The sequence below is a fragment of the Protomyctophum parallelum genome (genome assembly GCF_964188405.1).
Source record: "Protomyctophum parallelum genome assembly, chromosome: 22".
Taxonomy (NCBI): Eukaryota; Metazoa; Chordata; class Actinopteri; order Myctophiformes; family Myctophidae; genus Protomyctophum; species Protomyctophum parallelum.
Window position 1 is genome coordinate 12113055 of NC_139714.1, and position 11861 is coordinate 12124915.

General features: G+C 45.1%; 1 protein-coding gene across 2 annotated transcripts; it reads left to right on the forward strand.

Annotated features, from left to right (window-relative positions):
• Nucleotides 1-232: 232 nt before the first annotated feature.
• On the forward strand, nt 233-11299 carry ikbip (IKBKB interacting protein). Of its 2 annotated transcripts, XM_083758111.1 has the most exons (4): nt 235-590; nt 2596-2713; nt 9406-9627; nt 9948-11299. In XM_083758111.1, the coding sequence occupies exons 1-4, from the start codon at nt 388-390 to the stop codon at nt 10548-10550; spliced, it is 1146 nt and encodes a 381-aa protein (XP_083614237.1). In that variant the 5' UTR covers nt 235-387; the 3' UTR covers nt 10551-11299. The 2 variants fall into 2 exon arrangements, with proteins under 2 accessions (XP_083614236.1, XP_083614237.1); XM_083758110.1 differs by lacking the exons at nt 9406-9627; nt 9948-11299 and adding an exon at nt 3276-5340 and having other exon boundaries at nt 233-590.
• Nucleotides 11300-11861: the final 562 nt, after the last annotated feature.

Consider the following 11861-nt stretch of genomic DNA (forward strand, 5'->3'; position numbering starts at 1 on the left):
CTGTCATCCTTTTCCATTTTTAACTTCCTTTACTCGCCCCCAAATAACCGGGCGTCCGTCTGCAGTTGGCAGAGAGCGTCTACGTGGCTGACGATTTTCCTCCACACGTTCCAAGGAGGAGGGACCAATGATCAGGGAATTCCAGCAGTTTTATGGACTTCACTTTATCAGCAGCACCAGGAGGCCTAGTGTTCATTATTATTAATACTAGCTACACTATGTGAGACGTGTAGTTGTGAACTGCGCGTCTTATTTTAGGGAGCGACGAGTAAAAGTCCCCCCCCCCCCCACTGCTTTCTTTGAGGGGAGACGGGAGAGATAGAAAGTTTGTTTGCGTGAACACGAGTCACGACTATTTTGGCCGCTGTGCCGAAACAAATCAATAAAATGCCTGCTAATGAGGTGAAGCAGAGGAAGAAGACGCCGAAACAAAACGACGAACTGTCGTCCGAAGACGCGTCGTCGAACGCAAACTGCAAAGATGAGACGCAGAAGGTGAAGACTTCTTCAGCCTCCTCTTCTTCATCATGCCTGGACGTCAGAACCATAGTATGTGTCCTCTCCGTGGCGGCGTGTGCGTTCCTGAGTTGGTAAGTTCATTAAAAAACATCCATTATTTAAGGTTATTATTTATACTAGTCAACTCAAGACATTAATGTTTTAAGTTAAAGTTCTTCTGTCATCAATCTGATGAGTGTTTGTTCAGTCAGTGCGGCAGTGCCAGACGTGAGGCGTCTCTCACTGTCTCCCCAGAGCCATAGAAGAGTTACGATATAGAGTGTGCAGAAACCGAGCGCTGTTGATGCAGCCTGAACTGAGCCAAGATGGAGTTGAAAATACATTGTTTTCAGCGAGGGCGGCGCAAACAAGAGCTATTTTAAGCATGTGTGCAACATGACAACTGTTTTAAAAGTATTGTACAGTAACAACTAAAGTCTCTTTAATGTTTATGTTGTACTATTACTACAAAACAATTTAAAATAAAGGGATTTAAGATCATTAAAGCTGGGCTGTTGCCTGAGTCCAATGCATTTCTGCCTACTTCCGGTCCAGAATTTGGCCCAGTTGGTTGTCCCCACGCTCAATGCGTAGTCTATGTAGGAGAGCCGCCATTGGACTGGCCCCATGAAGTGAACGCAGTTTGCGTAACTCTGTCTATATCCAAGGCTCTGTGTCTCCCCATCTAAAATACTTTTAGGTTGGTTGCAAATGTCACCAATGAATCATGGATGGACCCTGGTGTAAACAAGTCTTTTTTTATGGTTTTATCCTCGTAGCAGTTTGTGCACGTGTGCTTTCATTTGAAATGTACCCATTCTACAAACTGAATAAAAAAATCAATCAGGAGAGCAGTACCCCTTTATCTCTTGTCTGCTTCAATCTTTATAGTGCTCCAGTCAAAACACACACACACACACACACACACACACACATACACTGAGGTGTATGCTTCAGGTGTAGCTATTCAGTTAATTGTACATCTCAGATCTCACTAATGGTGCCTTGCCCAAAATAGCCAATCTACAAGCACACACAACGCCTAGCAGCATGAGGCTTGTAGATCTGCCATTTTTGGCTAATGTGCTAGGGGTGTTGAAATGAAATGAAAATCACACCTGTGTGAAGTAAGGGGCGCTCTTATCATAGATCATCTCATTCTTATCCACACATCACCCCGGCCAATCACAATTTTCGTCCTCACTTTTGTCCTCAATGTTTGTTGTGTTTTTACACAAACACTCAAAGCTGGACATAGGAGCTTGTATCACACAAATATTTTGTGCCCCCCCCCCCCTGTAGCAACTCTGAGGACCCCCTCCTAGGCGTCCCAGACTAGCCTGGTTAATAAACCAGACTAATATCGCACGGATCCGCGGGATATTAGTCTGGGGAGGCTCAGCTTGGATTTCATTTCCAGGGAAACATTTTCTCTTTGACGCAATTGGTCAGAGCTACTGTCAGTCAAAGGTCTCAAGCATTGAACGTCACTGTACCAAAGCCCGCCCATATTGCATACCGTGTCCCTATTGGGCACACACGTTTTCGTGTGTAGAAAATGGGCGTACAATTGAGCCTCTCCAGACCGAAATCCGCCGGTAGGCATTTTTTTTTTTTTTGCCAACGGCTGATTCGGTCTGGTTTATTAACCAGGCTAGTCCCAGACCCCCTGTTGAAGACCCCTACCCTCTAAGGCCGTTTACAGAACGAGACGATATTACCTTCCAGATGTTTTATAGTACTATAAAATCATACTACTGAATCTTCTTTCCATCTAGATTCTCTGCATTCTGTTAAGTAGGCTACTGCTGTCACGGTTAAGAATAAGATCCACATGAGAAATATGATATGTATATGTCACTGTGTAAAAAAAGAAAAGAAAAGAAAGACAGAAACCTTTGCACAGGGGCAACTCTGGCTGACATACATTTGTACAGATTCAAGCACACAGTTGTTCCTTACTTGGTTAACTTTCAAATATCCTTTGTATGGTTATGGTCCCATTAATATTAACCTTGCAGCAATATTTTAAAAAGACGCATCATTAGATCATATTCGGATGGATCAGTTGACTGTGGTTGTGTATCTTCCATCCAGGGTGGTTCTACGGCAGAATGAACGCTTCTCTCAGATGGAGGACAAGTACACCGTTCTGCATGGACAGACTGCACGTCTGTTCGCTATGGAAGAGGATGTCCTCAAGGTGTCCAAAAAGGTTTGTTTGAAACCACTTCATATCAAATCCAATGATAAGAGGGGTTTTTTTGCAAGGTTTTAGGCTGATCTGTCCACCACCTCCATTATAAAACCAAAGCAAATGGTTTAAAAAAAACACTATTTGAATGTGTGGTGGTGGTGGTGGTACTTCTATGACCTGCTGGCAGCATGGACAAGATATTTGGCACTGATCGGTCCAGTGGGTTGAGAAGTTATCCCTGGACAAAAAGAAACACAATCACACAGACAAAGGGGACCCTCTTATGGACCATGTGCCTCAGAGAGCCATGCTGTAAAAAGTTGACAATCAGTACACCGTTGTAGAATTTTGTACTAAATGTCATTTAACAAAAAATAATAATCTTTTGGGGGTCCATGGCACAGTGGCACGACAATGTTTCAAATGGAGGTCTTTGACATCTGCTCTAAAAACACGCTAAGCATGCTTCCATATTTCCTGGTGTACATGCGGCCCTTTTATTGTTACAATATTTACTGTAAATACTGAGGACTCTAGAGCGCCCACAGAAACGGCATCCTGTTTTGTGTTGCGGCTGCAGCTCGCTGCCTCCGAGGACGACCTGCAGGAGGCGCTCTCCACCACCGCCCTGGCAGCGAGACTCCGACAGGACGTCTCCGTCCTCCACGTCGCCATCAAGGCCATTCAGGACGACGAGAACTCAGCCTCGCGGGAGCTTGAGGCGGTCAACGGCCGCTTCCTCAACGTGACGGAGACGTGGCAGGCGCGCCTGTCCGCCGTCTACTCCGACCTGCTCGCACTCAAGAAGGAGGCGCGGGAGGCGCACGCCACCGCCACCGAGAGGGTCAACGAGGCCGAGCAGAGGTCGCGGGTGCTCGGCGAGCGGCTGGAGGAGCTGGAGGACAGCACGAAGAGGAACGCCCGTGCTCTGGAGCATGCCGAGGAGGGGGACTTCAAGCGCGCCCAGGACCAGCTGGACTGGAACACCAAGCAGATCCACAAGCTGGACGGTCAGATGAGCGAGCTGGCCAGGAGCGAGGCGGAGCTGATCTCCCAGCTCCAGGAGTACGTCCCCAAGGCGGCGCAGTGCCAGGCTCACCTGCCGCAGGTGGAGGAGGCCGTGCGCTCCATCCTGAAGCTGACGGGTGACCTGAGCGCGGCGGAGAGACGCCTGGATGAGTTGACCATGCAGGTGTACGGCACGGAGGACAGCATGCTGAAGTCTCTGAATGAGATTGCGACGATCCGACGGGAGCTGGACGCCGTGCACGCGCACAACAGCATCCTGAAGATGAAGAACGAGCTGTCGGTGGTGAAGGAGGCGGTGAGGGAGCTCACCATGGTGTTGAGGAGCGGCCGGGCGGCCGACGAGGAGGTCACTGATGAGGAGGCGGCGGAGGAGGCGGACGGATGGATGGAGGTGGAGGAGGACGAGGAGTGGAATGACACTGATCAAGATGGGCTCTCTCAACCTGTCGGCGATGATGATCTCACTGAGTGATGTTATTTAATTTGGCTCTTTTCGACTACAAGAACTAAGCAAACCATGCCGTGTTTTGTTAATAATATTCCACAGGTTCTGTTTTGTTTCCATACACTACACGGCTACAGCTTGGTTTCAGATAAGGTTCTCGGAAACCTAATTTGGGCCCTGTTTTTAGGAGGTAGTCGGTACTAACTAGGTGGAGGTCTAGGAACCCAGTACTTGGTTCAAAGATAGACGATCTACAAACTCGCAACTTGTTGCCACATTGCAGCGCATTGTTAGCTTGTGGATCGGCTATTATAATGGAAACAAAACAAATTAAAGAAATCACAGAACTTCACGAGTTCTGGAACATTTCCGGCATAAGGAGGCTTCTGGATACCCTTCGTAGTAGAAAAAAGCCTGCCTGAAAGAGACCTATGCTCTTCTGGGCATAGAGGGGCAGGTCACTCTACCGCTGGAAAAGGATGGCGGCTCCCTACTGGTTCACCAACCTTGAAGGAAGAGCGTGTGAGAGAGAGGCACTATGCCACATTTCCAGGGGGTCTACTCGCTCTCAGGCTTTTTGTTTTCTTCTTTTGAAAACTAAACACCTGTGGTCTCTGAGGCTACTTGTGGTCAAACAAACAGGGGAAGAAGCAACGCTCTCCCTCTGTTAGGTTTTTTCAAGACCATCTCAGTATTTATGTTTTGTGACTTCTGTGTCTCACTTTTAGTGTGCAAGAATGTATTTACATATGTGCGCTGTACAGGTCTATAGTTGGCATAGATACTATTATTAGTATGATGTGATTTTACACCCTACCTCACCTATTCTGGGGTGAATAATGCACAAGAGCTTGTAGATTTGCTTTTGCTTTTAAAGTAAAAAATATTATATTAAATATGGGGGACAAACAATTCAAATCAGATTAACATAATATATAAAGTTGCTCTTCATTTGGAGAGAAGAGATTCCTGAGCCTCATCCAGCCTCATCCATTTTCTTCTGTTTTGCTCCTGGGGAAAGCTAGTCTACTGCCAGGCCTTGTTATTGGCCAGTCTTCACTGTCTGGAAAGACCTTCAGCACTAGAAGACGGCACCGGAACATCCATGTTCTTTCTTTTTGTTTAACAATGGAGCCCCCCCCCCCCCCCACTTGAGTCACCCCCCACTCAAGTCCCACAGGGGGGGGGGGGGGGGGGTCTGAGAGATGGCATGGCCCTCTGAGTGGCTAACGGTAGACCACCACCCTGATGTTTCTTTAGCCCAGACAGTCTTCCCACTTGTTTTCTATTCCATTTTATTAAAGTGTCAAATCACAAGAAGTTGTCTCAAGAGCAGAGAACAAAGGGGGAAACAAAGAGGGGAGAAGAGACGGAGAGGGAGATACAGGCAAATACAAGTAATAGTAATAAATGTAGTAGTTAATATACAGTGTAGTGGTATGATATTATATGGTAGCAATCCATGGTTGGTTCCCCGCCAGATGCTATGGCTGCCTAATCTTCTTGTCATGGGTGGTCTGAGATCTGGCACAAGTGGCAAGGTAGACAACCACAGCAACAGGTAGCACAGCAGGAGCAACTGTATCTGCGCTACTCATGGTCTTGGCGATTCCTTGGGCCTTAGTGACAGACCTGGGGATTCCGGTCGCCTCCTTTGGGAGAGCAGCAGTATGTCTTGGTTCGTTAGCTTGGATTCCGGTCGCCTCCTTTGGGAGAGTAGCAGTATGTCTTGGTTCGTTAGCTTGGATTCCGGTCGCCTCCTTTGGGAGAGCAGCAGTATGTCTTGGTTCGTTAGCTTGGATTCCGGTCGCCTCCTTTGGGAGAGCAGCAGTATGTCTTGGTTCGTTAGCTTGGATTCCGGTCGCCTCCTTTGGGAGAGCAGCAGTATGTCTTGGTTCGTTAGCTTGGATTCCGGGTCGCCTCCTTTGGGAGAGCAGCAGTATGTCTTGGTTCGTTAGCTTGGATTCCGGTCTACTCCTAGGGAGAGTAGCAGTATGTCTTGGTTCGTTAGCTTGGATTCCGGTTGCCTCCTTTGGGAGAGCAGCAGTATGTCTTGGTTCGTTAGCTTAAGTTGGACCTGCCTCCTCATCATAGGTAGGCCAGAAGGTTTCTTTGAATTGCCACCAGGCAGGAATCATTGAGGGCCCATGGGGGAAGCGGTTGTTTAACTCTGGGGTTTGAGGGACCATGGGATTTGTGATACTTTGTAGATAACTTCTAATAAAGGTTGTAGTCGTGCTGTCCAATCTGCTGCATGCTCAGCATTCTCAGGATCCTTCTAAAGATGATGTCGTAGAACTGAAGGCAGCTCATTGGTAATTCAGTGTAACCGTTATTCTAGACCTTCTCTTCCATCCGGGTTTCACTGTGCAACACTGTCTCCTTGTAGCGTGTCTTCGGTCCACGCTACTGTTCTCGAGATCACTATTGCTACAAGTAGTAGCAATAGTAATAAATGTAGTAGTGTAATATAATGTTATGACAATGATGTTAGATAATGTATAGTGATATAGTATAAGAATGTTAAGATAATATACAGTGTAGTGGTACGATATATGGTTGTTCCCCCTCAGGTGCTATGGCTGCCTAATCTTCTTGTCAAGGGGGGTCTGAGAGCTGGTAGTGTGTCGATCGAAGACACGCTACTGTTCTCGAGAGATCACGGCATGTACCAATCGGCTGTGCTGCAGTGCCATCTTGATTGGAAAAAAAAGAACGCTTTCATCTATATGATGGATAGTGTAAAGGCCAATTTTCACCTTCCAGTGTCCTATTGTCTTGGCATTTTACTTCACAGGCATCCTATGCAGTACACAGAAACAGATTGATGTCCAAGAAAAGATTCCAGTTTGAGGGTATTCATTGAATAGTTTGATCCAGTTGAAATGAACAAACCTACCAGTGATATTGTGTAGCTATTCTCTCTGTGTCTGTCTCTGCTGCTGGTAGGAACGGTGTGCTCCCCATTGCCTGTGTCAAACCTGTTTCATTGTTCCATCTGATTACTGCACCTGAGTGACCCTCTAAATACGCACTCAGTGCTGTCAATCTAAAGCCCGCCACCAAAGTGTTAAAAAAATCACACCTGTGTGAAGTGAGTGGTGCAACTCGTGTGGGGGTCCCCAGGGATCCCCGGAAATTCCAGACCCACAGGGTGCCGGCCCACGTCCGAAACGGTAGAGAAGTGTGGGAATCCCTCTACTGTCACTGTACTGTACTGGCACACCCAAAATCATAATCGGTTAATACGTGTGTGTTTGTGTGTGTCAGGTTGCGCACAGGTGGTGAAAAACAACCATGTTATTTTCGTGCTCGGACCCAGGCACCCACCCAGCCAGCCACACGCACAGCTCTAAGGGAGTGGTTGCACCACTCAAAAATAATAATGCCAACCTAACCAAAACACACCAACATTCATAATGGCTCCTACAGATGGATTAAATGAGTGCTGTGCCAAAATCTGGTCTCTTATGCAAAGGAAGTCAGGACTAGGAGGGCTACTCCTTTAACCCCTTTATTCTTAACAGTATTTCATACAAGTAGGCTAAATAAATCCCATTTTGGTGAAATATACTGCTGAAAGAGCACTCGCACTGTGAGCTACACCAACTAGATACTCGTTCGAGTGGACCTAGTAATGTAGGGTACACATCCAAGATGGTGCCGGTAGGCCAGCAGCTTACCAGTGACGTCCGCCCGTTTTTCAGTATTGACGGAAAGTATGCAGTCGGAACTCTACATTTCGAATGCAGGTATTTTGAAACGAGTACATTCTGCTATTTTCTAAAAAGACATTTGGTGTAGAGGGGGAAAAGGAAGGAATAGACTAGACTCCTGCGGGCCCCCGTCAACTAAGTATATAATGTTTGAGTGCAGTGGGTTTTTTTTTTAAGTGTCACCACAATACACCCCATATGCATCATAGTAATTTGCACTGCTTAGCCACTTAAGCCATGTATTGAATATGTTTTAACATGTATTTTGCCTATAATGAAAAATGTCTATAATGCTCTAGCCTCAGTATAACTGTAAAACATACAGTGGCCAGAACTAGACTGAGCTGTGGACATTGCTCTCTGCCCTTATGTTTTCTATGTATGTAACTGTATTTTATTTCTATTTTTTTTCAAATTTGTATGTGTTGCATACAAGGCCGCTGGGTCGCAAAACGAATTTCAGTGCGAACTGACAAAGTATTATATAATATCATATATATATATATATATATATATATATATATATCATACTGCGCAAAATGTGTCAACAGCATATTCTTGTTGGCTCATTATTAGTTTTCCCATACAAAAAAATGTTTTACTAGAATAGCATTTTCTATTGCATGATGATACCCTTTGTTAATTAAATCATAGCACTATACATGTTGAAGGACAGCACAGTTGTTTCACAAAACTTTTGCATTTGCAACTTTTGTCTAATAAATATCCTCATGCCCTTGATTTCATGGTCATGTTTTTCACTTCATAGCCTGTTACACTAATCTAATGTCTCTTTATAACAATTCTATATTAAATTATAAAATAGTCTGTGGCTTTAGGCTTTAAATGTTGTCTTGATGTACGGCTCCTTTGATTGCCTTGTTTTAGGTAAAATCCTGAACGTAATATTTTGTACATAATTCTCCACACATCTCCTGTCCTATCTAACTATTGTATATATATATATATATACTTTTGTTGTATATATCTGTAATCTTATCTGCTGTATGCTGTATCCAGTTGTAACTAAGTAGGCTACATTTACTCAAGTACTGTAGCCTATCTTGGTACAATTTTGAGGTACTTTTACTTGTCAGTGTTTCCAATCTTTGATACTTAATAATCCACTACATCTTAAATAGCCGATCACATGTTAAGCTTGTAGAGCTGGTACTTTCAAAATAATTTAAGTGCTTTTACTTTGAGTACTATATTTTGATGCCAATACTTTGTGCTCGAGTAACATTTTAAATACAGGCCTTTTACTTCAGTATTAATAAATTGTGGTATTGCTTCTTTTTACCTAAAATAAATGTGAGGTGAGGGGCGCTCTTGTCATACATCATACATCACATTCCGTGCTCAGACAATCAAATCATCACATTCCGTGCTACAAACTCATTCCGTGCTCAAACGGACAAAGCTGTGCATAGGAGGGGTTAGCGCCCCTCAAAAATGTAATGAAAATCTAAATACTACTTCCACCACTGACAGATACTATCTCCATTGTCCCGTTTCAGTGTGAGGAGGTCCAGGGCATCTTGGACGGTCTGGAGGGTCAGAGGGGTGTCCTGAGGCCCGAGGCGGAGGCTTTGGAGCGGGACGTGGGTCAACTGAAGGAGTGGGCGTCTGGACTGGCCGAGAAACGAGCTCAGCTCCTCAGCAGCATGACGACGCTGAGAGACGCCGTGGACCAGATCCAGCAACGCACCTCCAGCATCACCCAGGACGTCAACAACAAGGTCTGACGGATGAGGCACCACCACATGGTCACCTTATTAAACCAATGGCCTAAGTCCTTTTTTGAGGATTTCTGTTTTTTATTTGGCCTAAGTTAGCTCCTCATGACACTGGCCACCTCTGGTCAAATCGCCATGCTGATCCTTTTAGTAAAAGGCCTAAGACAAGTGACAAGTAGTTAGGAATAAGTCAGTAAGTAAATTGGCCTAACCTAAGGTTTAATCCTATTTAATTAAATTGAATCATTCTGTTACATAAGAGACAGACAGTGTTATATATACATAAATTGTTAACTCTCTGGCCGTACGTACATGTCCACTAGGTGGCGTCGGTGAGGACAGACGTGCGGCGAATGGCTGGTCTCCAGTCGGAGGTGGAGTCCATGCTGACGGGCGTGGCAGAGCTTGAGAACAAGACGGCCCAGGCGGAGCGCAGCATGGTGAAGCGCATCGCAGACGTGCTGGCGGGCAGCATCGACCGCGTCGCCAGCCTTCGCACCTCCTCCGAGCGCAACTCCCAAGCCATAGAGCAGCTCCGCAGGCGCATGCCCGAGCTGGCCTCGGCCGCGAATGAGCTCTCTGGGCGCCTGAGGGAGCTGGAGAGCGGCCGTGCACGTTTGCTCAAGACCGTGACGTTCGCCAGTGACCTTAAGCCGAAGGTTGCCTCCATTAAGCGTGATTTCGGGGGGTTCATGCCTCAGGTGTCTGACCTCACCCTTCGGATAGGCAGACTAGCAGAGGATGTGACTAAGACAGAGCGGGACGTTGCAGAGATTAGACAGACGTTGGCTAATCTCAGTGCAGTAGAAGGGGATTTGGACACCACAACTAAACAGGTGAATGAAATGACTGATATCCCCAATGTTGGAGAGATGCTTTCGCAGGCCAACATGAGTTGGCCACAAGCTCAGCCGAGTGGGGACTGACTGATGGAGTGATTTTCATTTGAACAAAAGATCAAGTTTGGCTATAGTAGCACTCATGTTGCTGTTACAAACCAGCCTTCAATGTAGTGTGTTAACATTAACGTCTAACTAAAAACCCCAGGCACATGTTGTGAGTTTACGTCATTTAACCCATTTAGACCATAGGACGTGTGGAAACGTCACAACTAATCCAACCGACGGATTGCTAGCGCATTTTCATTGATATTATATTAATATTCTGATTTGGGGGGGCTTATAGAGTAAAAGCGGCCATATCTGCGCGGCACCCCGAGCTGTTATTTTGAAAGAAATCCCGGCGCTGATTGTGTTTTACAATGTGACATAAACAACGCCGTTTATATCACACAATTCTGACAGAATTGATTGTTGATTGTTGAACCTGCAGCATAATGGTTAACCTTCTATTAATAGTTTTATTTATTTAATTGTATTCCTCTAGAGGGCAGCAAACTCACAGATTCATATGCATATGCAACCATTGTTTTGAAAATAATCCCAGCAGAGGTTTATGAAAAAGAAAGCTGCTCTGGCAATAAACTTACTATTTAACTAGAAGCTCAGTGGTTCCCAACCTTTCTGGATCAGGGCACACTTGCTTAAATACAATATAAATATAGTGGCAGTGCATGCATGTGATTTTTTTTTTTTTTTTTTTACTTGTATTTGGCTACACTGCCAACAAAAGACTTGATATTGCACTGTAGTTGAATAAAATTGTTGTAATGTGACATTGTGTGACTTGTTATGGTCCAAATGTACAGTCGGTCCCATGGTACAGTATTTTCACATTGTAAAATATCTCTTTGGAAAATGGTTTGGACACCCCTGCTCCATAGCTATGATGAATATATAGCCTTAACTTTTTCACAAAGATCTTTTCGTTTCAAACAAATACAGTGCTTGTGAAACGTTTTAATTTCAAGGACCGCCATAAACTTTAACCTGTCAGTTAAAGTTATTTATAGCTGCAGTACGTGCCAGCGGCTATGAAAGCTATTCTTTAGTGTTAATGGCTCGTGTACAACAGGACAAATGTGCCTGTAATGTAAAGGAATCGGTCATGGACAGTAACGGATCCTGTTTGTCCACACGTGGTCTCATTACATCACACGTTGTCTGTCTTGTACTGTACAGTACACCACACATGACATGGTCTTTTTACATCATTGTTCCCTGAATAAAATGGTTGCAAACACATTTTGAGGCCCTGGGTAAATATCCCTTATTTGTTACCTTTTTCAGAATTCTTCATGAAACAAAATCTCAAAAAAAGCCAATCTACTAATCTCA

What these genes read in the sequence shown, in the direction of transcription:
- ikbip (XM_083758110.1), top strand. Translation starts at nt 388, where the DNA reads ATGCCTGCTAATGAGGTGAAGCAGAGGAAGAAGACGCCGAAACAAAAC. An exon ending in GCGTGTGCGTTCCTGAGTTG is followed by an intron (nt 591 to 2,595) that starts GTAAGTTCATTA and finishes TCTTCCATCCAG; the next exon opens with GGTGGTTCTACGGCAGAATG. An exon ending in TCCTCAAGGTGTCCAAAAAG is followed by an intron (nt 2,714 to 3,275) that starts GTTTGTTTGAAA and finishes TTGCGGCTGCAG; the next exon opens with CTCGCTGCCTCCGAGGACGA.